The following is a 27308-nucleotide window of genomic DNA, read 5'->3' as shown; positions in this document are numbered from 1 at the left end:
GCACTATTAGACGTCATGAAACCATATCTTGCTCCAAGTTGATGTACTCTTGACCATCTTTCAAACCCGACATCTTCTAGTGTTTGAGCACACTGAGGTAAAACACGTCTTAAACAGTTTATATGCTTATTAAAATCCACTTCCCGATAAGCTTTTACAGCCTTCCAGTTTATCCATTTGTGATTTTTTATACCAGCAGACCTTGATTTTAGATTTCTATACAAATGAACACCACAAAGTCCATGAAAAGCATCTGGGAAACACCTTCTAACAGCGTTGTCAATTGAGTTTTCCCTATCGGATATGATTTTCAGATTGCTAATAGGACCTATGCAATCCCTAAGATGCCCCATAAACCATATCCATGAATCAGAGGTTTCAGATTTGCCAACCCCGTAAGTTATTGGCAGTATCCCATTGTTAGCATCCATGGCTACTACTAATAAGTTTACTCCAAGGTATCGACCTTTTAAATGTGCTACGTCAACTATAATAACTGGGCGCATGCAATTAATAAACGAACGAATCTACAAAATCATATACACAAGAAATATAATCATTTAAATGTGAAATGCATGTAACTAACAAAAATGAGTCAACAAAATTATATTGATTTACTAACCGCAGCACCAATGGCGATAAACAGCAACTCAAAGCGTCCATCTCTATCTGTTTTGATATGAGTTACCGACCCAGGATTTTTAAGCTTTAAATTGTGACAATAAGCCGGCAGTTGGGCAAACGATGCTTCTGGCGACCCCCTCAACAATTCCAAGGCATAACATTTGGCTCTCCAAGCTTGAGAATATGAGATACTAATCTTGAACCGAGCATTCATGTCAGTCATAATTTCATGTCCCCGATATACCCTACCATTCAAAAACATTAACTCAGCCAGAAAACCACCCAACACCTTTTTGTTTGCCTGTCTATGGTAAGAAAAAACTTGGGTTCTTGAACATGTATGTTTATCAATAAAAGTCCTAACTTGAAACATTTCGCAATCTTTTATCCTCTTTGCAATCATACGCCACATACAGTTTTTGTCAATCATACACCTTGTTTCGAAACGATCTTTGCTTGATTTGTTAACTTTTAGTTGATAGCCATCTTCCACACATTTCGTATACAAAGCTATCTTCAAGTCTTCCTTTGTATCAAAATAATCATCTTTCTTGATACGAATAAATTTTTTTGTAACAATCAACTGCTATCTTTACCAACTATTCTTCCGGTATCTGAAGTAATTCTGGCATATTCCAGTTATACTCCCGTGGCATTTTCTTCGGGGATTTCTTCTTCTTCTTTTTCTTCTTTAGTGTTATATGAATTACATAATGGATGTTCAACATGTTCATTTACAGTCGTAACTTCCTCCTCATTATCATCAACAACAACTTCCTCGGCAATGGCTGTTTTATCATCAAAATTCAGGTACTGACCAATATCAAAATCATTACACGCAAGGTCTGTTTCTTCTTCTGAAAAATCATCAAAATCCGAGTATTGACCAAGATCAAAGTCCGGGTATTGACCAAGATCAAATTTCGAATACTGACTAGTACTCACAATTTTTTCTGGTGGCTCATCATCGTCTAACTGATCAATACGAAAATCGGAATTTGGTGCTGAAAGTTGATTGGGATTGGATTACGGAAATGTGTGGGTTTTGAGATTGTGTTTGGTATGGAAATGTGGTGAAACAATATTTGCTTGGTGATGAAATTGTGGTGGAACCATTAAATTTGAGCACCATAAACTGGGGTTGAAAACTTAGTTGATTACTACCCGCTACTGACCCAACTTCACTACTTCTAGGTTCAACAACATACAATGTAACATCATCACTTGAAACACTAATGTAAGCAATGAATCGTTCAACATCTTCATTTTCGGTTAACAAATAAACTTTATCATTTCTCTGATAAGATAGCCTAAATCCACGTAGGGGCTCTAAATTTAATTTATTTGCAACACGTAACATTAGAGTTTCATAAGTTAACTTTTTAATGACAGTTTTTAGTTGAAGATTCATGGGTAAAGGCATATATTGTAAAACACCATGAACATTCTCCCATGACCCTCCAAAACACAAATCTATCCAAACATGATCAACATTAGATGATTTCATTATTGTAAATTAATTTACTAAACAAACGAGCTGCGAAACTAAAACATGTTGCCGGATGGGGAAGGATGTCGTTGGATATAGGAACGGATGTCGCCTGAGAGAGTGATAGATGGAGATGGAATGAGTTGCGATTTAGGGATTTAGGTTATGAGTTGTTGCTGCTGCGTAGTTATATACCCAAAACATTTGTGTTGCGAAATTAAAACCTGTTGCGAATTCAGAAATCGAGTTGCAAATTTGAAATTCAGTATTCCGATAGTCAGAATCTCGTTGCGATTTACGTAATCGCGTTGCGATTTACGTAATCGCGTTGCGATTTACGTATTCGCATTGCGAATTAGGAAAATCGCAACGCGAATTTGGGAAATCGCAATGCGATAGTCAGAATCGCGTTGCGAATCTGGAAACTGATTTGCGATACTGGAGATCGCGTTGCGAATTATCGATCGCATTGCGATTTAGTTGGTCATTTTGGCAAATCCAAAAAAGTTGGTTAAAATCGTATTATAAAGGCATTTTTGGTCACTGATGTTATTTCTCAATAATTAAATGTAACAATTTTAAAACCATCCTTTTACAACTTAGAAACGGGTGTGTTTCTTATAAAAATTGATTAACTACAAATTTTGAAAGAAAAAAAGGAATTAATTAATCTGCATTTTAATAGAAAAATAATTTCAGGTGGAAATTAAAAGCATAGGAATGCAGGTGCGGTCGTATCACGCACGTGTGGAAATAATTATTTTGTCAACAAAAAATTTCTAAAAGTTTATAGCGTACAATTGTTAAATGGTTATTGAACTATATATATTATTTTGTCAACAAAAAATTTCTAAAGTTATATTGAAAAATAAGTGTTGAACTTTCTGTCATCAATTGATTCAACCTCTGCGTCCGTTTAGTCTTACAATAATTGAAAAACTATATATTATTACACGGTAGGTCTGCATTTCTTTTTTAAGTTGCGGATTTAATAATCGTTAAGAGTAAAAATTCCTAAATCTCTTTAAACATTATTTAGTCATTCAACAATCATCTTTCATCGTTTCGCCGATGTGTCGAACCTATATCACCGTCTAAACTTTTGATAGCTTTAAGAGGTTTAGGGATTTCGTACGACGATAATGGGGCATCGATCAATGAGGGTTTAACAATGGAAGAGGTGGATTATTTGTTGATTCAACAATAATATATAAATTTTGGAGATTTGAAATTTAGAGATTTTAATATTTTTAGATTTATTATAATAATAACAAAAAATTAGATCAAATACCATACATTTATTAGATATTAACAATTCGACCTTGAAATATTAGTAGAATGAAAAATTAAATACTTATTTTTTAAAAATTAATTCTTAGATAGCTAAAATAAAAAATAGATATAATTTGAATAATTATTTTATATTAACTTTAAATTATTAAAATATTGGGAGACTCAAACTATGCGGTAGGCCGCACGGGCGATGGTTGGCTGGTTGTGACCAGGTACGATGCTTCTGCTGCAAAGCTTATGACTTTAATTTAATCTTTGCGGAATTTATCATTCAAGTCAATGCCATATAAATGACAAATCTTTCGTCAATTTCAAAGCCTCTCATTCTTTGTTTAATGACGTGGCTGGCTGTTGCTTAAAGCGACCAAAGATCACATGAAATATAAATAAACCACATATGTATTATTTAAAATATTTTCATAAAAAATAACACCAACAATTCTTAAAAATTATATGTTGGAGATATATGTCAACATAAATACAAATTTGAAGCGATCTCGATGATAAGTGAATTGTTGTTATTCTTTAAGGTACTAGATTTAAACACCATAATTATTAGGGATATGAGTGTTTAATATCAAACAATTCTTAAAAATTATATGTCGGAGATATATGTTAAATATCAATGCAATTACACAAATGTTTGAACAAGAAACGAATCAAGCGACCTCACTGATAAATAAATTTTTGTTGTTTTTTTGATATCCCGAGCTCGAGCACTATGTATGCAAGGGATTTGAGCTTTTAATATCAATCAATTGAGAATTATTTTTAAACAAATATTATCTTATGCTTATATCAAATTAATAAAAAATTAATTGAACAAGCGATACACATGTATAAACCTTATTTTTAGTTACTCAATGCTACAAAATTTGAGCACTTCAAATAATATGAGAATTCCTTCTATATTACCCGCAAATCAATCTATTTTACCCTATTTATTATTTAACTAAGGTCTCATATATTGAATTTATTGAGTGACCTCAATGATTAAATGAGATATTGTTATTTTTTGAGGTTTTGGGTTTGAACAATTGTGTTTGTAAGACATATGTGTGTTGTTAATGGTTAAGAAAGATTATGAACATAAAATACGTTATAATCACCTCAGATCAATCTGTTCGAAAAAAAGTTGCATATATTAAAAATAAGACATAATATCAAACTTAGCCCCAAATGTTTATCAAAATGATCATTAAATGACCCTTACTCTTTTTTTGTGTAATATTTTGGCCCATAACATTACATTTTAGGACAAAATGCTCCAAATATCTGACAGAATAATCACTTTAATTCTCATTTTTTTTATTATGGAGTATTTTGACTCTCAACGTTTAATTTTGATAAAAAAAAACCCTACATTTTGGAGCATTAATAGTGTGTTAACTAACGGTTTCCATCAATATAGGAGTCTTTTTACCCTAGAATGAAACATTAGGGGACCAAAATGCTAGAAAAAAAATTAAGAATCAAAATCATCATTTTTATAAACACCGGAGGCTAATTTTAGAATTATGCCTAAAAAAATTAAGCAGCCAATATCTAATTAAAAGCAACTTGATTGAAAAGTAGAATAAAATTCCAAATCTCAAAGTGCAACCCAGGTAGATTTTTCAAAAGGCACACAAACATATATCCTGAATAAAGATATTTTATTTATTTATATAAAAGGAATATGTTTATATTATTTATTTGGTGTTAATGTTATTATAATCATATGGTTATTAAATAAAACACTCAACTTGCTCCCTTCCTTCCAAGAAGGAACCTGGAGGAAAAACAGACTTATCCAAAGGCCATTTTCATCGTTTAATTTATGCTATTATCGTGTCTAGGACCAATGTATTCGTTTTGGACAAGGGAAAAAACAGCCTCATTTTCTGTCATTTTCGTCTCATCCAATAAACTGTTTTATTTTATTTTCATTTCACGTGTTGTATTATTTGAATACGTTTCCTCCTCTTCTTGTTTTTAATATAATATTGGTGTTTCTTTAACTTTTTTAGATCTTTTGAATGGGAACCGTTGTATTTATAGGGTAGGTAAGTTATTAATTATTAAAAAGAATTTAAATATATATTAAACTGTAATCAATCCAAATTAATAATAAATATATATATATATATATTTAATTTATTTTCCACTTTGCTTCGTATATTATAGTTATTTTTTTTCGTTTTTCTAATTTTTCTCTCTCTCGATCAGTTCAATATATATGTTTTTATTATGTCTATCATTTTAATCATTTATCATATGATTGTATTTTTCTTTAAAAAAATCAAGAAATTCTTTAAAAAACATTTCTGGAAATTGTATATTTTCAAAAGTATATTTATGTTTGATTTCCTTTTCAAAAACAAAATATTCATAAAATGGTCAAATACTTTTTAGAGTTTTAAATTTTTAGAATCTTTATTTTTTATAAATTAATTAAGCATGTTTATGTTTTCTCAAAAAATAAAATTTAGAAAATAAAATTTTGATATATATTTTAAAGGCTTGTATCATTTTTTTTATAACTTTAATTTTTTTTATATCTTTTCTAATTTTTAAACTGTTTTAACATGTGGCAGTCTCTTGTTGTGTCGTGTAAGATTTTTAACAGTAACAGCGAAAGACTAAAGTGGTGCTCGAAATAAAATTATAAGGGTGCGTTTGGTTCACGGAACGTAAGATTACTAGTGTGAATAAAAGATTACATATGAATAGGATTACTGGGAATGTTATATTTTGTGTTTGGTTGGTTTAGCAGGAATTTAAGATTACAGTGTTTGATTAAAGGAATAAAAGATTATTGGAATGTATATTTTACTAAATTGTCCTTATTATATATTTGTTTTTTTAACAAGTTGAATTCTACTATAATTAATTTATATATTTTCTTTAAAAAAAATTTAAAATTTTATTTTAACCCTTTAACTTCATATAAAATTCTAATTATGGATTTTTTTTGTAAATCTAAAATAGTTTAAGGATAAATTTGTAATTTAACCTTCGTAGAATTTTTATTATTCAATGACATAAGAAGAATAATTTTGAAAAAAAATTAAGGGCATTTTAATCCAAAACGGCGGTAATAACAATACCTAAGGGAAGGAGGTAATCACATTCCCAGTAATATATCCCAAAAAATCCACTGTTGATAATAAAAGATTACCGGGGGCTGGGAATGTTGGCCAACCAAACGAGAGAATGAGTATTACATTCCCTCGATAATAAAATATATCTTGAACCAAACAACCCCTAAAGGTCAAATTAACTAAAAGAACAGTAAAAAGATGAATGTAAAAATTCCTCTATAATACAATGATTAAAGTAGATATTAAGCCTTTAAACTTTTAATATTTTTCTAACTTAAAAATTAAGATGTTAAAGTATATATTTTTATATAATAAAAATATATTTATATTTTGAACCTATTGAGTGGTATAATTGATGAACAGAAAAATATTGTTTTATTTAAAAGTTTCGGATTCAAACTACGTCTGCAAGGTATAGTTTTGCGTTATAAATAGACTAAAAATATATTTAAACATATACAATATTGTAATTGCCTCAAACTTTTAAAAATATATGTTTATACAATTTTGTCATTTTTTTAATTTTCTTTATGTCATATAATCATTTTGTAGTTAAAATTGTCGAATCTATTGACATTTTAGAATCAAGAATTTATGTTGGTTCAATCTTATTATTTTATAATAATTTTAATTTTGATATATTAATAATTATTTTTATATAAATGTTAGTACATTCGTATTTTATGCTATATTTATGTACTACACGTGTTCTGTGATGTTAGTACAAGATAGCATCATTTTCAATCATTTTATAATAAATGTTTATATCCCTATATATGTCGTACTCGAATCCGAGATCTTAAATTTCATAATATTTTCTTGTTTCTACAGTGAAACGTGGGGATATGTCTTAGGAATGGACATTTTCAAGTTGGTTCGAGTTTTCAGCCAACCCGATCTAATTCAAAAAATATATACCTTTCACCTGAAATTTGACCCGACCAGAGTCTAGGGTGACTTCATCCGAACTCGAATCCAACCAAAATAAATATATTTATAAAAATATTAACTTTATTCAATAAAATAAGAATATAATTGAAAAAATTAATATATAGAGAATATTATTGTAATTATCTCTAATATATAAAGTATATTTACATTTTTTTGGGTCGGGTATGGTTTAGATATTTTTCACTTTAAATCAACCCGAACTTATCTTCTAAAAGATCCAACCCCAAACTATTTTTTTTAAAAAAAAGATCGACTCAATAAAATCAGATCAGAACTCGACGAATTTGAGTCTCGTGCCAATCCCTAATATATATACGTAAACATAAAAAAATAATTTGGGAAGAATGTATGTTTCATTACGGCCCATAGTGCAATGTAATTGATTTTATAAGTCAAGCTAAGAGCAACCAAGGAAAAACAAAGGTAAGAATTTAATTGCATCAAGAAAAAGACAGATGATACTTTGGAAAATTAAAAGAAAAGGGGAAAACGATATATTATCTTGAAGAAAATTAAAAGACAAGGAAAGTAAAAGATAGGTCGTGACATTGGTGTTTTGTGTTTAAATTTTACAAGTGTAAATACTATACCATGAACTCTTTCTCATTACGTAATTCATGATCTCAATTCATATAAATCATTACATCGTTTTCTTTGCAAATTTTTTAATCACTGAATTTTATTTACATTTTCTACGTCATTTCTAAAGAAATATTTGTTTGAAAATTATTATTAAATAGATTTGTGGCACAAATAAATAGTGAAATAAGTGGTAAAATATAACTAAGATAAATCACTTTTATGTTAAAAATAAAAAAATATATCTTAAAAATAATATTTAGTTGATTTTCTCCAAACAAGTGAGACAACAATTTGCTAGTGTCATAGGATGACGTGAGCACCCAACCAATCTGAAATATTAGTCACGTGTATCAAATGAACTTTCCAAGAAGCTAAACCCCCAATTGCCACTACCTACCTAATAAAGAAATTTAAAAGGAATTTGAAAAATCCGCCACTCAAGTTCATGCATCTAATTTTCCAATGTGTGTGTGTATATATATACCCACTTCTCCTTCCTTGAGTAAAGATTCAGAGAGCTTAATTCATCTTCTTTATCCTTTCTTTTAAAACAAAAGTATCCCGAGAGCTGAAATTTACGAAATTGTTTATCTGAAATTTGAATTTTCTGCAATGGAAATGTACCCAAGTACGATCGACTCCGATTTGATGATGCTGGACTCAATTCGGCGACACTTGCTCGGCGAGTCACAAGATTTTCGACTCGCTGCTCCAAATGACTGTGCCAACACGTCTCCCCCCATGTTTTGCAGGAGCTCCAGTTTTAGCCGATTGTACCCTTGCTTGACCGATACCTGGGGTGACCTCCCACTCAAAGAGAATGATTCCGAAGACATGCTTGTCTTCGGTTTCCTTCGAGATGCTTTAACCGCCGGCTGGGCGCCGTCCGAGAATTCTTCCCCGACGGTTAAACCCGAAACTCAAGATATTTCAATGGAGACAGCGGTGAAACAGGCTGCGACAAAGGCGGTGAATACGGCTTCTCCCGCTGCGGTCCCTCCCAAAGGGAAGCATTACAGGGGAGTAAGGCAACGGCCGTGGGGGAAGTTCGCGGCTGAGATTAGGGACCCGGCTAAAAATGGGGCTCGGGTTTGGTTAGGTACATTTGAGACGGCCGAGGATGCGGCTTTGGCTTATGACAGAGCGGCTTACAGGATGCGTGGCTCAAGGGCTTTGTTGAATTTCCCATTGAGGGTCAATTCCGGGGAACCCGACCCAGTAAGAATAACTTCAAAGAGGGCATCACCGGAGCCGGCTAGTTCTTCGTCCTCGGGTTTGGACAACGGGTCGCCGAAAAGGAGGAGAAAAGTAGCTACCTCTACTCCGGTCGTAGCTCAAGCCGGGCCAGATATGGGTTATGGAGCATAAGTCAAGTATTGAGTCGGATATTGTACATGTGGCGAACAGTTATTGGTCAGTTGAAGCTGATGTGTTAATAGTTTAATGTGAGCAGTAGTAAAGCCCGAGGACAAGCCCTCATCATAGGAATTTTGTTTAATTGGGATATTTCTTTTCTTTTATTCTTAAAATTAAAAATATTGTCCACATTACTTCAAAAAAAGGTTAATAATGTGATTTAAAGATAAAATTTCGGTCTATAAAGAATTCAATATCTTTTAACTATCACATTAATATGCTTTTATCATGAGAAATTATTTAATATTAAATTCAAAATCTAATATGACATAATATTTTTTTATCAATGTATCATATGTTTGGATTATATCATTAATATCAACATTTTATTATTATCAATCTTAATTTAATATAGATGAGTCGGAGCTTTAGCCACCCATGGTTAAATGAAACAATTGTGGTACTAATTCATACAAAAAATAGAAGTTCAGTTTAAACCATTTTAACTTTTTTATTAAGGAAAATTTATATTCCAGACCCCCTCCAAAACATTATTAATCAATTTAATCACTTTCAGTGACTCAAAATTTTATAATCTTATCTAGAACCCTAACACAAATTCCTAATTTAAAAACCCTATATATATATATATATTATAAGGTATTAATACACAAAATTCCGTACATATAGTTATTCATACATGTATAGTATGAAATATAACTATACTTCTAATGTAAAAAAAAACATACGTTATAGGGTGGAACAAGAGGTTTTAACATGAAATTTGATGAACTATAGTAAAGACTTTATGAAATAAGTAATGATTAACAATGCTTAAAGCCGATTCGGTCGGTACCGACCATTGGTTTTCCTACATAAAAAGATGAAAAGCATGCATTGGGAAAGATCATATGATATGCTCGAGTATGTTGCAGTAACTGAACATTTGGATTCTAATCTGTAGTTGTTTGTAGGAAATTGATAACAACGATTGGCCATATTAAGATGTACCTGCCACTCCGGCTTTCTTATGAAGGGCAATGACGTTGAAGTTGAGTGACTCCGGATTTTTATGGATCATGCCCTTTATGACTTTTGCTGCATCCTGTTGTTGTACGACGAAATAATCGCAATTAATCATTATCGTCGTATATTAGCACATAATGAGAATATTTATCGCCGAAAATTAAGGAAAACTTGTATAAGAATGCTGAAACCAGACGAATACAGTAACACTCGTCTAATGCAAAACGATCTGCTTAATGCTGAAAATTATGGAAAATTAAGGCAGCTCACTTCTTCCACTTTCACCTTGATCAAGGCGTGATAGTCAAATACTAAAATGAACTGTTAAAAAAAATTCCATCTCTTAAAAGCTAAAACATTTCTCATAAAACGTTTTTCTGACAGCCGAATGCATAGTTAAAAGGGAAAACACACAAAATAAAGTTTTAACTGGCCAGAACAAACCTGCAAAATGCTACTCGGTGAGGAAGCCCCATGCGAAATTGGTCCCGACTTTCTTCCATCAAGCTCATAAAGTTCCCCTACATTAATAAGACCAAAAGCATCTCTAATGACCAATGACCAATGAGATAGAGATTGTGTTTTCCTTTCATTTTTTATTTCGTTATATTCTGAAAGACGACAGAGAACAAGAGCAGGTACCATTAACACATGTGAAGCAGATAAAATGTGTGTTGACGTTGTCTGACGCCTGACAATGAAAATTGTTAAGACAAAACAAGAGAAATGGTATTCGACCAAATAAAAATTTATTAGCCTTCAGTAGTAAGTATTGCAAAGATTCATCAATAAAGTAGCTCAGCTTTGTTCTAAAATATTGCAGAATAAAAACTTGAAGTGCTATACATATTTGTATCCTACCCTAACTTCACGATTTTCCGGTTTCAAGTTAACGGAATCATGAAGAAAAGAATTACTTAAAAATGGATTTACCTCTGTTTCTCCAGCTGTAGCTGCTACAGCGTGAGCAACTTCCATTTCATCATCTTTCTCAAGAAACACTGCACGCTTTAAAGTATACAACAATTTGATGTCAGCAATGACAGATCACAAAAGGCAAAAATGCTCGCACACATGTGCATGCAGACACAGAGAGAGACAGAAAGGTAAGAAGTTAAACCTCCAATGGATCCATGCTTGCAGTAGATTTAAAAAATCTATCTAAATATGATCCCTCTTCTGAAAAAAAGACGAAAAAATTTGTTACTGGATGTTTTTCAGAAAATAGGCTAATAGCTACCTAATACCCTTTCAGTTCAATGCTAAAAGGATGCCTGCTCTTAGTACTGCATGGCTGTCGGTTGGTTCGAGAACAATGCCATGATACGCAGTTCCTCATTAAAATCAGGAAAAGGGAGACGTAAGAAAAGACAACTCATGGATAAATCATATGTCTGACAACAAGCAAGATGAAATGTGATGATTAAATTGACAGACATGCGTAAACGTTAACATACATTGTAACATATGATACGTTCGAGATGAATGTCAAAATAAGCATTATTGGTCGATAAATGATGAAATATTTAGAACAAACATACGAAGCTTGATTTCAGAAGTGATATTTCCAACACCGTGAAGAATCCCAATTGTTCCACATGCATTTCCCACAGTTTGTTTCATGAAATAAACTTTACTGCTAACATCCTGCATTCAAAACAAAAAAAGAACTTCCAATTGGATCATACAAAGAATTCCCATTTATAGTTACCATCAGAAACTACTGCATTTAATCACTTAGTTTCGGGAAAGATTTCAAGGGAGAACTGAAAATTCTCCTCTAATTTAAGTGCTCTCTTAATGGTGCTTTTCCTTTCCCCTTTTCAACTCCATTCCTTGTTCTTGGTTATTTAATGAACTTCATCATAAAATAGAGTGTTCACTCCCATCAATTAAATAAATTCAAAAATCAGAATACTATCCACACAAATACACAAATATGTGGTTGGCAAGATGAATATCAATAGAACGGGCCGGAACATAATCATCTACAAACACAAGGCATAACTACACAAATTTGCACAATTTCAGTTACAGCAGTGTTACGGTTTAAACATTTCCGATAAATCCGACAATAAAACACAAAGAGCTAGAATACATAATTGCACTTACTCTTTTCTCCTTGTCTTGCTGCAATCTCTCTTCTTCAGTCTGAAAACATTCAAAGGCGTAGAAACGACAAACTTATTTTGATTTAGGCGTATCAATGAAGTTAATCAAAATGACCCAATAGGCGACTGCTAATGCCGGAAAGAACTGAAGTTTAAAAATGAACACACCTGAGAAGTTATTGGGAAAAGAAAAAGCACAGCAAGAACAGGCTGGGGAACCATTGCTAAGAGTTCATCATCCAAGCCGTAAACATCGCAACACTCTGCTTCATCCACTGGAAGACCCAGCCCCCAAAGAAACTGCAAAATACCCATATTACCAATTTCAAGGAATTGAAAAAAATATTTTATTCTGATATTTGTCACTGTTTTATTCTGATATTTTCCATGCAACTAAACACAGAGAAATTTGGGGGTGAGAAAAAGGAAAAATGAAAAGCACCTGGTTCATGACATCAGGGTTAGCTTCTAGAGGAAGCCACCTCTTCCTAGAACTTCCAGCTGGAGTCGCCATATTGCTTTGTTTTCCTTCTCTCTTGATAAAAATGGGATTTTTATACTTTTGATATACAGGGTTTCAGATTGGAGATTGAAGGAAAATTGAACAATGAGTCGATTGGAAATTTAAATTCTGCGTTTTCACTATTAAATCTGGTTAAACAGACAACAAAAACATAAACTTTGTTTCATGGGTTCTTGTTGGGCCCGCCGTTATTCAGAGTCGAGAGAACTTAGAAAAAGAAACGAGGAAAAAAGTAGATTCTTTTATGGGTTTTTAACCTATTATGACTCCAAAAAGCTTGACCCCATTATTTCCATTCACTCCTTCAGTACCATCAGCATCCGAACCAAATCGTTGCTCTCCACAAATGCCAACAATGTAGTTTCCTGAGGTATTTCGAAGTATATCTATCATATAAAACATCCCCCTTTGTCCTGCTTGATCCACATGATAACATCCATAGAAGACGACAGTGCTCCAGAATTCAAGTTATTAATAGTAACAAACTGTCTCCATCCTGTTGTGAAACAAAAGGCCTGGATACGGCCCGAATAAGAGTATCGGAAAGTCCAGGGAGCATAGTATTTGTCATAGAAAGTTATGTCAATGGAGCCACTTCCCATTTGAGCTCCATTCCCTGAACTGTTTCCAAGTGGGGGCAGGTATCGCAGGGCGTATTCCTTTGGGATTTGGAACCCTTTGGTGTTGGTCACATCTGGTTGTGTCAGCTCCTGGTGAAATAACAGTTCATATGAGAGCCCCCTCGCGTTGAGTAAGTTGCCTGGTATGGTTCTCCTTGCCAGAGATTGATGTGCAAGAAAACAGGTGAAACTTGGTGAGTACGTTTTGTACTTGATCATATTCAGAATCTCGTCATCCGAGTACCAGCTCTGGAATGATTTCTCCTGAGGTGTGTTGATTTTGTGGGGTAAGTTGAGGCTAGTGTTGGCTTTCTGCAACTTGAGGGCTGCTCGATCATAAGCAAGGGCAGATTCCTCCTCTATTTCATATGTTCCGAGCCAGTATGCCTTGTAATCATAGAAAATCCTTGAGCCCCATTTATGATTTGCAAGTGGAAGTACCCCTCTGAATCTCGAGGGTGACTTCCTAATGCCAGTGCTTGTGCTGCTGCCTCTAATATTCGGATATGGGATCATTTTGTTGTTCGAGATTGAACGTCCTACCATAGCTTCTTGTTTGAGAGATATGCGTCGATGGCGGTGAAAAAATAATGGGGATTTTTCCGTTTATAAGGAGAAATCATTACAACGCACGATGGGACAGTTATGGTAACCATAGACTGGAAAATTCATCAAAGGAGACCCAGTAATGGTAACTATAACTGACTTACCTATCATGAACTTGCAGATATTAACAAGAATGGAAAGTACAAGTATTGTTGAGACCATACTCTATTTCAGGACTCAGGCATTGTAATTGGTAACAAAGAAGAGCTATTGCAGGGTTGTCACTGAGCTGTCCTAGGCCTTTTTTCTCAGTATTGACAAGCTAATTAAAGAATTACCCTTTTTTCCTCTGAATCAGTTCATTAATGTATATACTTATCAAATTTCTCAACCAGATAATGAAGGACAAAGTTACCATTTAAAAATCCTTACCTTTTAATTCGTAAAGCCGTAGTTGGTAGTGGACTATAAACATGACAATTTTGTATATCACATTTATGATGAAAGGTAAAAATACCATACTTGGCATAATGGGACATATCAGTAGAACTGGAATTCTAAACCTGCTAGATATCGGCTCTTAACTAATTCTAAGCTGGCTAGATATTGGCTCTTAACTAGTTCTAAGCAGGCTAGATATGGGCTCTTAGCTAATTCCAAGACTGCTAGATATCGGCTCTTAACTAATTCCAAGCCTGCTAGATATCAGCTCTTAACTAATTCCAAGCCTGTTAGATATAGACTATAAAGAATGACCACACGAATCTAGTTTTAAATGAATACATATTGGGTTTTGGAACGTGGGGATTTAGATCTTTGAAACAACTACCATAAAGAACAATGTTCCTTATAAAATTCAAACCACCATAGATGTGACATTGGAAAACAAGGTTGATGTAATTTATTATTTCTTCATTTTAATTGCTAAAGATAGTTCATCCAACATAAGGACTTCTCAAAGATCCAAATAAAACAAAGAGAAAACTTTTATCAGTAAATAAGTTTATCAAGAAGCTATTTTCTAGCAAGAGTCAGGCCTTTCTTATTCACCAGTGTAGCTAGGGTTACGCTTCTCAGCAAATGCGGCTAAGCCTTCCAAGCGATCCTTCGTATCCAAAAGCTGTTCGTAGCATTCTTCTTCTAAATCCAAAGCTGAAACCATATCCCTCTCAATCCCCTCGTTTATAGCCCTTTTTGCCATTCTTATTGCTATTGGACCCTGTTAAGAATATGTTCACAAGAATATTCAATAATTTGTAGAGTAATAAAGTTATTTTTACCAATAAAATGAAGGGTCAGCATCAGACCTGAAACCTTTGCATTTCAGAATAAACAGTCATGGAAGTTAAATGGATGAACTTAGAAAAAGAAAATAACACATGAACTGCCAAGAAAGTTTTGAAGATGCATAATTATTACCTTCTGGTTTATTTCCCGAGCAATTTCTAAAGCTTTCGGATGGGCTTCACCGGCAGGAACACAGTAATTGGCAAGACCTGCAATATCAGACATTGTTCAGTACCGGAGTGGGATAGGTACAAAACATAGTAGGGGAAAAAAGCAGCTTGTAGGTGTATGTACCAATGGACATTGCATCCCTGCCACCAATTCTTCGACCTGTAAAAATAAGCTCCTTTGCAATTGATTTTCCGACCAATCTAGGAAGCCTTTGAGTCCCACCTGCACTGTTAATTATAGGCTCAATGTGCTTCCAGCTTCAGATTTTACTCAAAAGAATTGATCAAAATAGATATAGTGCAAAATACTGAAACAAGATTTAGCACATACCCGGGTATTATAGCAAGTCCTGTTTCTGGCAAGCCCAATAATGCATTTTCTCCTAAATATATTCGAAGACAATCCATTTAAAACAATTTTAAGTAAAAAAGAAGACCATGAAACCAGACACTTTAGAAGCAAATAAAGGTACTTATGAAATGTTTTAAATATAAGTCTACCGCAAATCCTAAGATCGCATGAGAGAGCCATTTCAAGTCCTCCACCCAACGCTGCACCTTCAATAACTGCAATTGTAGGAATTTGGAGTTCCTGAACTAAATAAATAGTAGTCTATGTAAGCACTTGATAAAAAATAAGACCATCCGAAAGCATGCAGCAACAATTATAACAACATCAGTAAGGGAATCACTCAGTTAACTGTTAAGTGTTAGATCTTAATGAGACTAATTGGCACAGCAGATAGGAATGTCACTGGCTGTTCAGAAAACTTTCTTAAAGAGCTGCTGTAATGTACTTTGTCACTTGAGGCACAAGAGGATATGGCTAGAATAGTCTCTAGGGAGGAGATTCAGGATTCTTTGTTTGAGCAGGAGAATGAAAGGCTCCCGAGACAGATGGTTTCATTGCTTATTTTTTTAAGGGCGCCTGGAAAATAGTTGGGGATGATTTTGTGGATGCTGTGCAATTTTTTCTTCCAGTCCTCAGAGACCCTTCCAGTATTTAATTCCACTACAATAGTGTTAGTGCCTAAATGTCATAATCCTAGCCAGGTTAAATGCTTTCGTCACATTTCAAGTTGTTCCATTGTCTACAAATGTATCACTAAAGTAATGGTGAGGAGGATTGCTAAGTGGCTTTCTACAATCATCCTCCCAAACCAAAGTGCGTTCATTCAAGGTAGTAGTATTCATGACAACACTCTTCTTGGTCATGAGCTGGTGAAAGGCTACAATAGGAAGAGAATCTCTCCTCAATGTGCTATTAAGATAGATCTTCATAAAGCCTTTGATTCCCTAAGCTGGACTTGTGCTTACTTTTTTTTTTGTAGCATTGGGATTTCCTAAGCAAATGATTACATGGATTAGAGCCTGCACTACTACTCCAAGGTATTCCATTGTCTCCCCTACTTATTTGTAATTGCGATGAGTGTTTTGTCAAGTCTTTTGGATATTGCAGCTAATACTGGAAATTTTACATACCACCCTAAAGGCAAAAAGATCATGCTCACTTCTTTTCCATTTGCTGACGGCCTACTGATTTTTTCAAAGGGTAATGTGGATTCAGTGGTTGGCATTTAGCATATTTTACAAGCTTTCTATCATCTCTTGGGGTTGAAGTTAAACGCTATTAAGAGTGAAGTATTCAGTGGGGGTATTTCTGAAACTGATATGGATCTTATTCAGCAAACCAGTGATTTTAAAAGAGGTCAGCTCCCTGTTAGATACTTGGGGGTCCCTCTGGTGGGTAAAAGATTAAGGATTGTGAGACTTTGGTGAAGAAGATCATTGAGAGAATTAGTTGTTGATCAGCAAGGAATTTAAGCTATGCTGGTCGTATGCAATTAATTCCATCAGTGATTTTTAATATTCCAAATTACTGGGGTCGTCAATTTTTGTTGCCTAAGGCTGTGGTCAAGAGGATTAATCAAATCTGTGAATGATATCTTTGGAAAAGTAAGGATCATGCTGTGACAGGTACTAGAGTGAGTTGGAATTCCCTTTGTTTGTCTAAATCAAAGGGAGGTCCAGGTATGAAAAAGTAGGAAGAGTGGAATAAGGCATGTTTATTGCAACATGTGAGGGATTTGCTTGCTTGGGAGGGTTCCCTTTGGATAGCTTGGGTTATGTACTGAACCAAAGGACCTTCTGGCAGGTTGCACTTTCAGGAGCAATGAGTTGGATTTTGAAGAAGCTCTTAAAACTCAAATCAGAGGTTGCTGCTTTAGTCACTAAATTTCCTATTGAAAATGTAAAGATCTCAGCTAAGAAGGTGTGGAATGAGTTAAGATTAAAAGGGGACAAGGTAACCTGGCACATACTGGTATGGTTTTCTACTTTTCTTTTCACATACCAAAACACACTCTCATCTCCTGGCTTGTTATTTTAAATAGACTGTCTACTTGTGATAGATTAATCTCGAGGGAAATGACCATTGATGCTCAATGTATACTTTTTTTCAAAGTGATGAATCTCGTGATCATCTGTTTTTTGAGTGTGAGTTCTCAAGGAAGGTGTGGGATTCAGTCCTTAGATTTTGTCAGATTCATAGGAGTATTGGAAGCTGGAGTCACAAGTTGGAATGGGCTGTTACTTGACTGAAAGGAAAGTCACTCATTACCTTTGTGTTGAAAGTTGCTTGGAATGTTGTTCTTTATTTGGTCTGGTGCGAGAGGAATAAACGAAAGTTTAGAGGGCAACAACGCACAGCAGAAGAGATAATTGCAGAAGTTAAAGAAACTGTACAAGTTAGGATTGGGGGGAAGTAGGAATGCACATTAAATAAGAAATTTTGTACAGATTGGGGTTTTGAGTTGTAAATAGCTAAGAGATATGTAACAAGTAATGTTCTGTCTCATGTACCAGGGATTCCTGCTTTTCTGGATAATAAAAGCCCAATTATCCAAAAAAAAAAAAAGTGCGAGGTCTCAATGCAACACAATTTTAAAAGATTGAAACCTGGACCCTGCATTAGGAAGAACAATATTGGAAAAGTAATGTTGTTTTAAGAGCAAGGCATTTCAATGCTTGAAAATGTACATATATCTATAGTCAGTAATAATTGTTTCAAAAATACAATGATCATATAAATGTTAGAGAATAAGGAATAACCTCTATTAATGAGAAAGTGGACCGCAAGTAGTTGACATAAGAATGAACCTCAGCCGCACTCATCTTCTTTCGTTCCTAGCAATCAAAGTCCGGGTAAACCACAAGATTAACATCTAACTGAAAACATATGAAACTCAAAATATATCACTTAACACAAGATGTATCATTAATTATAAAATTATCACATTTCCAAGCAGGAAACTTTCTCCTCGTTCCTTCTAATAACCAAACTATCAGTTAAACTGACGTCACTTTTCAAAAAATAAATAAAATATTAACTCTCAAAAGCCAAAAGAACAAACAGTAGTGAAAGTAACAACTAAAAGAAAGCAAAATCCACCTTTAAATCAGCGCCAGCGCAGAAAACCTTAGGAACTGAGCTAGAGATCATAACTACACTAGCCGAGGAATCTTGACCGATAGCTTCGAAGGCATGGCGTAAGCCACTTAACATTTCATTCCCAATTGCATTTTTTGCTTCAGGCCGATTCAAACGGACCTCCACAATACCTGTAAAAATAATGAGCTTTTAAACATAACTTAAACAATACATGAGGGGGAAATTTCTTAAAAGGAAAATAAATACCAGAATCCCAGTCGGAGAGACGGTGGAGCTTGACGGATTGGGATAAAGAGGGTTCCAAAATCAGAGTTCTCAGTGTTTGGAAGCGAGAGTTGTGAGAACGGATATTTTGCGAAACGATTGAAATTTTGGATCTTTTGGCGCAGTGTTGGCCAAGCGATCTTGCTAGTGCGGTTAATACAGCCATTTTTTGTTTGCTCCTTTTCTGCTTTAATTCTTTATCAGCAGTAAAATTTGCAGTGTCGAGCGGAGGAAGAGAGGGGGAGCTTTCGCCAATTAGAGTCTCGGCAATTAATTAGAGTAGCAACAATGGTCAATTGAAGAGTCTTCACGTCTTGTCCTCGTGGACTTGAAACGCAACGCTTCACTAATGAAACGCAACGCTTCACTAATGAAACGCAACCTGTTCAAACACTTTACTACTATTGTTTTGATAATTGGTGTATTTCACTATCCAAGCAAAAGTAAAATCAGCTACATAACAGTACCATGTCAATGGGAAAATGCTTTATAAAAAGATAGCTTTTCCTTTTTATTTGAATAGTGAGATAAGATTCAACACACGTGTGCTGTCATCCCCTCATTGTATTAATATGTAACATAGATAATGGTAAATAAAAATCGACTCGATTTAAATTGATTTTACTCGTAATCTTACGAATTCTACATTTCTACTCAACTAAAAAAATTTAAATTCGAGTTGAATAATAATAAAAACTCGAATAATTTGAAATGTTTATTAATTAGTAAATTGATTTTCAAGTTTTAGTAGAATCTCTCAACTATCTATTATATACATATATGTATATTATATATGAAAGAATATGAAGTAATATATATATGCATTGTGTATGATTATAAAAAAAACTATTTAAATTGGAATTAAATAAAAAAATTAAAATTAGCTGACCCATGGGGTAAGGAGGAGGTAAGATAGTAAGCTGCCCCAACGCCAGGTTGAGAGCAGCTTCCGCGAGAGACCTCCAAATTGTGAAAACAACTTAACTCGAAATAATTTTAAATAAAATTTAAATTATGAAATAAGACTCGTTAACTCAAATAACTCGAAATATTTTAACTCGATTCAATTAAATGTTCACCCTATTTTTAAATACGTGCTATATATTTTTTTGAAAATTTTGTATATGATTTAGAAAACAATAACGTGTCTTTGATGTTCAATTCATATTTTAAAAATTAAGATACCGTACATTAATAATAATTTCGTCAAAATCGAACTAAACTAGTATCATCTCTGGAAATATTATTAAATAAATAAATAAATCAAAGATCGAACCAGTTCCACCAGTTCAATACAAATATATATAGTAATTGAACAAAAGGTAATTCACAAAATTTAGTAAAAAAAATGATAGAAATTACTTAAGATCCGTTAATTTTATTGTAGCATCCGTCCTATATTTTTGACAAATGGGTAAAATTTATGCTGTGAGATTCATTTAACAAAGTCAAATATACGACATTTATTAGTTTAAGTTAATTAAAACGAAATATTAAAATTGGAAGTACAACAAATAAAATACCCCACGGTGGGCGCTCTTTGCATTTTATCAATTAAAAAAATTAAAAGAAAAATATATTTATATCCATGTATATATAGTTATATACACTTGTTTTATATTTATTATTTATTTCTATACCCGAAGAATATAAAAGACCAACAAAGAAAATAATAATAAAGGATTGACAATGAGATGATGTGTCGAGCCCTAGCCCTAGCCCGTAATCCAAATCCGTTGCTAGCCTATAGTAGCGGAGTGTAAAAAAAATTTGATTCAATTGGTTCCGGTTTATTTGTTTTAAAAATTTAAAATTTTGATTAATTTTTTATTTTTAGATAATTTAGATCGAAAATGGATTGTCTAAATTTTAATTTTAAATTCTTAGAAAATATGATAAAAATTGAGATTTTAGAGTTTCGACAACCTTTAGCCTAAATAATTAACTCATAGACCTATTAAAACTTCAGCCCAATAAAAAGTAAGATGTTTAATTATTTATTATATGTGAATAATCTTGTGTGTAGAATATAATAGAGGTATAGAAATTGTTGTATAACTTCTAAAATTTAAATATGATTTTTTGTCAAATTAAATTTTATGTTTGGATTCAAATATCTGATATAAGAAATAGAATATCTAAAACATCATATATTTGATTTTTTACGAATCAAATACAAATCTCAATTTTAATGATCCAAAATTTTGGATACTCGTAATTTCATATCATATAATATCCCGTATCCAAAATTGTACACCCTTAATCTTCAGGCAGCCATGACTTTTTTTGGGAGATATGGTCGTTTCCTCATAAATTTCTTGACGGCTTTCCCTCTCCGCCATAGCATTAGAACAATCATTTTTTCCCATAAATTCTTTATGAAATTCATAGATTGTGTGCCAAGGATATGATAATGTTGATGATCTTTCGTGCCAGTATTTTATGGTCCCCTCCCACCAATGAACTCTAGTTTTTCATGGCTCCATTCAAAAAGGGAAAATGAAAAAACAGAAAATAAAGATATATATATATCTTTCTTTTCTTTTTTTTTCATTTGTCAGATGGATACTTGTCATTGAATAGTACTACCTTAGTGAAATGGATACTTGTCATCGAATATTCCATTTAGGTCAAACGCAAAAAAAAAAAACTTAGTGAAATTGAATCATGGACAAAGATCAAATATGAAACAATTGTATACTCATAAGGTCTTGAGTTTGAAACTCGAGAGGGATAGGCTTAGGGTCCCTATTCCTAGTTGTTCGCCTAGTCCATCTAGCTAAGTGTAATAACCATAAAATAAGAAGCTTGCATGTATATAAGATTAAGGGTGAGTAAAAGAACGGGGAACCCTGTTCTGGAACCAAATCGATTAAAAACTGTCGGTTTCAATTTCGGGTAGCAAAATAAGGACCCTGTTGACATCGCTTCCGGTTTTGGTTCCCAAAATTTTGAAACTGGAACCGGTTGGGTACCCGACTAAAAGCAGTTTCAATATCGGGTAACCTGAAACCGGAACCGGAACCTCATAACATTATATTGTCCAAGAGCCCAAATAAATTGAGCCTATACTATAAAAATACTTTGAATGTAAAATGTTAAAAACATAGAGCCAAAAATTAGAAACCGTAACTCACGCACCTAGCAACTGCAGTCACTCATTGTCTCTCTTTCTCCTTGTCACACATCTTCATTGATGAAGCACTCAATCACTACATCAATCTCTCTTGGATTTTATTCAACAAAGTCAGGTATATTATTTTTCCTTTCATTATTTCTTTCTCTTTCTCTTTTCCTTCTTAAATCTTATCATATAATTTATATTATAATTAGAAATTTTGTTTTTAAGGTTTGCTTGTTGATTAATTTTTCCTGAAATTCACGTATTTTTTCCGTATTATTTCTTCTCTCACTTTGTATCTATCTCTAATTTGCAGCGTTATTATTGAATATTGATGATTGCTTGATGTTATTCGGTATTCAACCTACTCACAGGTGATTATTTCATTTCTTCTTAACTTCAAAAATGTTTTTAGGATGAAAATTATGAGAAATTAGGTATTCTTATATCAAAGAAGTATAATCTGTAGACATACTTACTTTGCATGTCATTTAGAAGAAAATTTTGAGAAATTAGTAGATTGCTCAAGTAGTTGTATACTCTTAAATTTGAGGTGAACTAATTTAATTAGTATGAAGTTTGTATGTATTGTGAAAGAGTATAAATTTAATATTGATTTCATTTGATGTTGCTAAAATATATGATATATTAAGTGTTTTGTCAATAGTGGTTTCTTCTACCTTTTTTTTTTTGTTAATAAGGACAAACTTTAAATATATGAAAACTACCAAAAAATTATGCTATCTCCTTTCTACAATGTAGAATAGCAACAAATGTCGTTAGAATTAGCCATGACATTTTTATATTGAGGTAATACATATACTGCAAACTCTAGAATATTTTAGGCTTTTTGTTGTTCTTCACAACTATATATAGAATTGATGCAGGTTGATTTTTGTTGTATCTATTAAAGCCCAAGTTCTAAATTGATGAATATACTAGTTTACTTATTATAATTGTCTAACATTTGGTGTCCTGATATAGTGGGTGGTAAACCAAGGTTTTAAGCTTTTGTATGCTTGTTTTGGTGACTAGAAAAGTGGTTGAATAATGATATTAAGTTGTTGTCTTATATACATAATTAGTTCATTTTTTTTCAATTGTATACCATTGTTATAATGCTCTTTTTTTGGTACACAACTCTTACTAATGGGAGATCCAATTGATTTGGATGGAGAAAGCAATGTAGATGGAGCTTCAAGCAAGACAAAGGAAACCTCCAAAGATAGTGATAAAAGGAAGTCAGAATGCTGGAATCACTTTTGGGATGTCAGAGATCCAAACACGGGTAAAGTTGTACAAGCTAAGTGCAAATATTGTGATAACCTTCTGACCTATAAGGCAAATAATGGAACTTCATCTATGAGGAAACATTTGAACTCATGTGCAAAGTATCCACTCAATGTTAATAAAAAAATAGAAATTTATCTCTGTTTTTAGGAGTTCTCAAAGTGATACAACAATAATTTCAAACTGAGAATTTGACCAAAATACTTCTAGATTTGCTATTGCTAAAATGGTTATTGTTGATGAATAACCATTTTCTTGTATTGAATGTGAAGGATTTAGATATTTTTGTAGTGTTGTTTGTCCACAGTTTCTCATTTCTTCACGTTTTACGGTTGCTAGAGATTGCAAAAAGCTTTATATTTGTGAGAGAGATCAATTACGAATACTTTGAAAGGTTTAAAATCAAGAATTGCTCTCACAACTGATTGTTGGATTTCTATTCAGAATTTTAATTATTTGTGTTTAACTGCACATTTTATTGATGACAATTGGAAGTTGCATAAAAGAATTATGAATTTCCAATTGATGGATAGTCATAAAGGTAAAGATAAGATTTCATGTGTCACAGTTGATAATGCTAGTTCTAATGACGTGACCATTGGTCATCTAAAAAAGAATCTGTGTGATAAACTTGTTCTTGGAGGTGAATTTTTTCATACGAGATGTGCTGCTCATGTTCTTAATTTAATTGTGTGAGATGGTTTGTCTAAGGTGAAGAACTCAATTAGTAGTATTCGTGGTGCTGTGAGATATGTCAGGAGCTCTCCTTCTAGAGCGAAATTATTTGATGAATGTGCTAAACGTGTGAAAGTTCTTCATAAAGGTTTAGTTTGTCTTGATGTGACCACAAGGTGGAATTCTACTTACCTTATATTAGAAAATGCATTGAAATTTGAAAAAGTATTTGATAGATACAAAGAAGATGATAATGAGTTTAAAAAGGAGGTTAAGGATGGTGTTCCTAGTAGAGGTGATTGGGCGAAAACCAAAGTTTTAGTAATTTGTTTGAAGCGGTTTTATGAAGCTACTAAGAAAATGTCTGGTACTTTGTATGTGACTAAAAATATGCATTTTCATGAGGTATTAGCCATACTTACTTATTTGTTAAAGTGGAAAAATGATGATGATATTGAACTTTCTTTGATGAGTTCTCAAATGAGATAAAAAATTGACAAATATTATGGAGATTTAGGCAAAGCAAATGACATGGTATTAATTGTTGTTATTTTTTATTCGCGTTACAAATTGAGGTTTGTGAGTTTCTCAGTTAAGAAACTTTATCCTCGTGAACCTGAAAAGGTGAATGAGATGTATAATCATATATCTGATGTGCTACGACGTTTATTTGCCTTTTATGCTGCTTCTTCTACTTCGCATCATTGTTCCACCTCTTCCATGAATATTGATGGTAATAATCAAGTTGGTACCGTGAATAATGAGAATATGAAAAAGCTTTATGATGAATTTGATGAAGAAGAGATTGATGATGCTGGGGGAAATATGAGTTAGATATGTATCTTGAAGCATCTCGTGAAAAAAGAGATGATGAGGTTTTTGATACTTTGAAATGATGGAGTCTTAAGAGTGATACATATAAGGTTTTGGCATTAATGGCAAAAGATATTCTTGTTATATCGATTTTGACAGTTTTAAGTGAGTATGATTTTAGTACATCGGGTCGGGTGCTTTATCAGTTTCGAAGTAGTTTGGGTCCAAAAACTATGGAAGTTTTAATATGTGCTCAAGATTGGTTGAGAGCATCTAACATATGTATGGATATTGAGCAACTATTGGAGGATGTTCAGAAATATGAAGAAGGTAATACTTTTACTTTTTTTATTCATTTATCAAATTATAAAATTATATGTATATTATAACTTAGTCAATGCATTTTTTGTTTTCAGAATTAAGTGATAGTTGCATGACACAAATTAATGATGTCATTGGTAAAAACTACTAAGGAATCTCATTCAAGGTAAATTACAATTCATATTGTCATCTATTGTTTTCTTACATGTAAGTTTAATACATTTTTATTACAAATTGGGGCATATTGTAATAACTTATTTGTCTTTGTGTGTTGAGAAGATAGAATTGAATGAATAACCTCTGATAACATTCATTAAGCTCATTGTTAACTACGTTACAACAAGCTTATATAGAAGTTGTAACTTCAAGTGTACTCAACCTCTATAACAAACTCATAACAGAATCTAATATTTCTTAACAGCTATAACAATTCACTCACTCACACAACGCTCACATCAACAGAACATACACACGTCACTGCATATTCTAGAATGCAGTCATGTATTTCAGAATATATTCCAATATTCTCCCTACTTTTTTCCTTCTCCTTGAGAAAATGACAGGGTCGAAATTGCTCAAACGAAGATTTGTACAATGATTTAGTAAACCATCCGTTCTAGTTGAATCAGAAGTGCAGATGCATCATTCCATTCGATTTGAATCGGAAGTGCCGATGTTTCATTCCGTTCGACTTGAACCGGAAGTGCCGATGCTTCCTTCCGTTCAACTTGAATCGGAAGTGCCGATGCTTCCCTTCGTTCAACTTGAATCAGAAGTGCTGATGCTTCCCTCCGTTCAACTTTGTTGAAAACATTTTGATGTTTCGATATAACAAATTAAGTTAAATGAATTTTAAGATTTTACAAAAGACTTTCTAAGTATATTCGATGTAATTATTCGAATATCAAAATATTACTCCAAGTCTTTCAAAGTTCATTTTAATCCTTACTAAAGTGTAAAATTGTGTTTTACACTTAAACTATTTTAAAACAATTTTAGAAAGTATTTCGAGCCTTAATCGAGCCAAAAATATTCTTTTTTTAAAGGGTTTCAAGAAAAATCAGATTGTCCAGGGGGTACAGATTCCCCCCCAGGGGGTATCGATTCCCCGGGAACAGATTCCCCCCCCAGAGGGTACAGATTCCCCCTGCATGGGTTTACTCCGAGAAATAACAGATTACTCGAAGGGAACCGATTCCCCCCTTGAGGGTACCGATTCCCTCACTGTTCATCAGCCCAACGGTCATAATATTTGAATATTATGAAGGGGTATCGATTCCCTATGAAGGGGTACCGATTCCTCCCATTCTGGGCAGCCTATTTTTGCATAAAAATCATTCCCAAACGGCTCCAAAACATCCCCAACGGCTAGATATGACTTCAAACACATTCCAAGCTATAAATACAAGCTAAGGACACTTGAAGAAGTAAGAGAACAACTATCCAAGCAATCAAACACAAGAAAAGAGTTTTTCATTCTTATTTTATCTTTCTCTTGTATATATTTTGTTCTTGTGAGCTCAATCTTGTAAACACCTACCTTAGAGAGGTTTTCTTGTTTACGTTTCTTATCATTTTGTAAAGGGGAAATGTTCTAGCTAATCCCGTGTAAAAGTTAGGGAAAGGTTCTAGTTTAGCCCGGAAAAACTAAGGAGTTTGTAAGGTTACTCTTTATCCTCAAAAGAAAGAACAAATTAGTGAATTTGTTGGAA

General features: G+C 33.2%; 2 protein-coding genes and 1 pseudogene across 2 annotated transcripts; 1 reads left to right on the top strand and 2 right to left on the bottom strand.

Annotated features, from left to right (window-relative positions):
- The first annotated feature begins 8525 nt into the window (after positions 1–8525).
- LOC120155116 (ethylene-responsive transcription factor 2-like) lies at positions 8526–9558 on the top strand. The gene is made up of 2 exons (XM_039166680.1): positions 8526–8578; positions 8610–9558. Exon 2 carries the CDS (start codon positions 8635–8637, stop codon positions 9388–9390), a length of 756 nt encoding a protein of 251 aa, XP_039022611.1. The 5' UTR covers positions 8526–8578; positions 8610–8634; the 3' UTR covers positions 9391–9558.
- Positions 9559–10279: 721 nt separating this feature from the next.
- LOC120155117 (ubiquitin carboxyl-terminal hydrolase 3-like) lies at positions 10280–13099 on the bottom strand. The gene is made up of 9 exons (XM_039166681.1): positions 12958–13099; positions 12684–12815; positions 12517–12555; positions 11946–12051; positions 11525–11583; positions 11338–11412; positions 11047–11095; positions 10849–10925; positions 10280–10483 (listed from the first exon to the last, which is right to left on the bottom strand). The coding sequence occupies exons 1-9, from the start codon at positions 13027–13029 to the stop codon at positions 10379–10381; spliced, it is 714 nt and encodes a 237-aa protein (XP_039022612.1). The 5' UTR covers positions 13030–13099; the 3' UTR covers positions 10280–10378.
- A 176-nt stretch (positions 13100–13275) lies between these two features.
- On the bottom strand, positions 13276–19692 carry LOC120155115 (annotated as a pseudogene).
- Positions 19693–27308: the final 7616 nt, after the last annotated feature.

The sequence above is a fragment of the Hibiscus syriacus genome, unplaced genomic scaffold (assembly GCF_006381635.1).
Source record: "Hibiscus syriacus cultivar Baekdansim isolate YM2019G1 unplaced genomic scaffold, ASM638163v2 tig00111164_pilon, whole genome shotgun sequence".
NCBI classification, from domain to species: Eukaryota; Viridiplantae; Streptophyta; class Magnoliopsida; order Malvales; family Malvaceae; genus Hibiscus; species Hibiscus syriacus.
The sequence above is the reverse complement of the archived record's forward strand: the minus strand, read 5'-3'. Positions and strand labels throughout refer to the sequence as shown.